General features: G+C 53.0%; 1 protein-coding gene across 1 annotated transcript in view; it reads left to right on the plus strand.

Moving 5' to 3' along the window:
• Positions 1–449, plus strand: part of LOC111161989 (filaggrin-2-like) — a 110,024-nt gene that overhangs the window by 4,943 nt on the left and 104,632 nt on the right. The window contains exon 3 of the mRNA XM_022526116.1: positions 1–438. This exon is cut by the window's left edge and continues 2,864 nt beyond it. Within this exon, the coding sequence (XP_022381824.1) occupies positions 1–438 (438 nt within the window). The remainder of the gene's footprint in view (positions 439–449) is intronic.

Below are 449 nucleotides of genomic sequence, written 5' to 3' on the forward strand. Positions count from 1 at the left end.
AGCTAGAGGGAGACAGGGAACTAGTCATGGCCAGTCAGGAGCTACCAGGGGACATAGTGGGTCTGGGCATGGTCAAGCCACCAGGACAGAATCCAGTAAGAGTACAAGAAGGGGTTCTAGTGTCAGTGATTCCAGAGACATTGAAAGGCACTCAGGAGCCCCACAGACACACACAGGATCCCCTCAAAGCCACTCTGGATCTCAACATGGAGAGTCAGGATCCATAGCTAGAGGGAGACAGGGAACTAGTCATGGCCAGTCAGGAGACACCAGGGGACATAGTGGGTCTGGGCATGGTCAAGCCACCAGGACAGAATCCAGTAAGACTGCAGGAACGGGATCTAGTGTCAGTGATTCCAGTGACACTGAAAGGCACTCAGGAACCTCACAGACACACGCAGGATCCCCTCATAGCCACTCTGGATCTCAACATGAAGAGTCAGGATCTA

This window comes from Enhydra lutris, unplaced genomic scaffold, assembly GCF_002288905.1.
Source record: "Enhydra lutris kenyoni isolate GAN:26980312 unplaced genomic scaffold, ASM228890v2 scaffoldscaffold88, whole genome shotgun sequence".
In the NCBI taxonomy this organism is placed as follows: domain Eukaryota; kingdom Metazoa; phylum Chordata; class Mammalia; order Carnivora; family Mustelidae; genus Enhydra; species Enhydra lutris.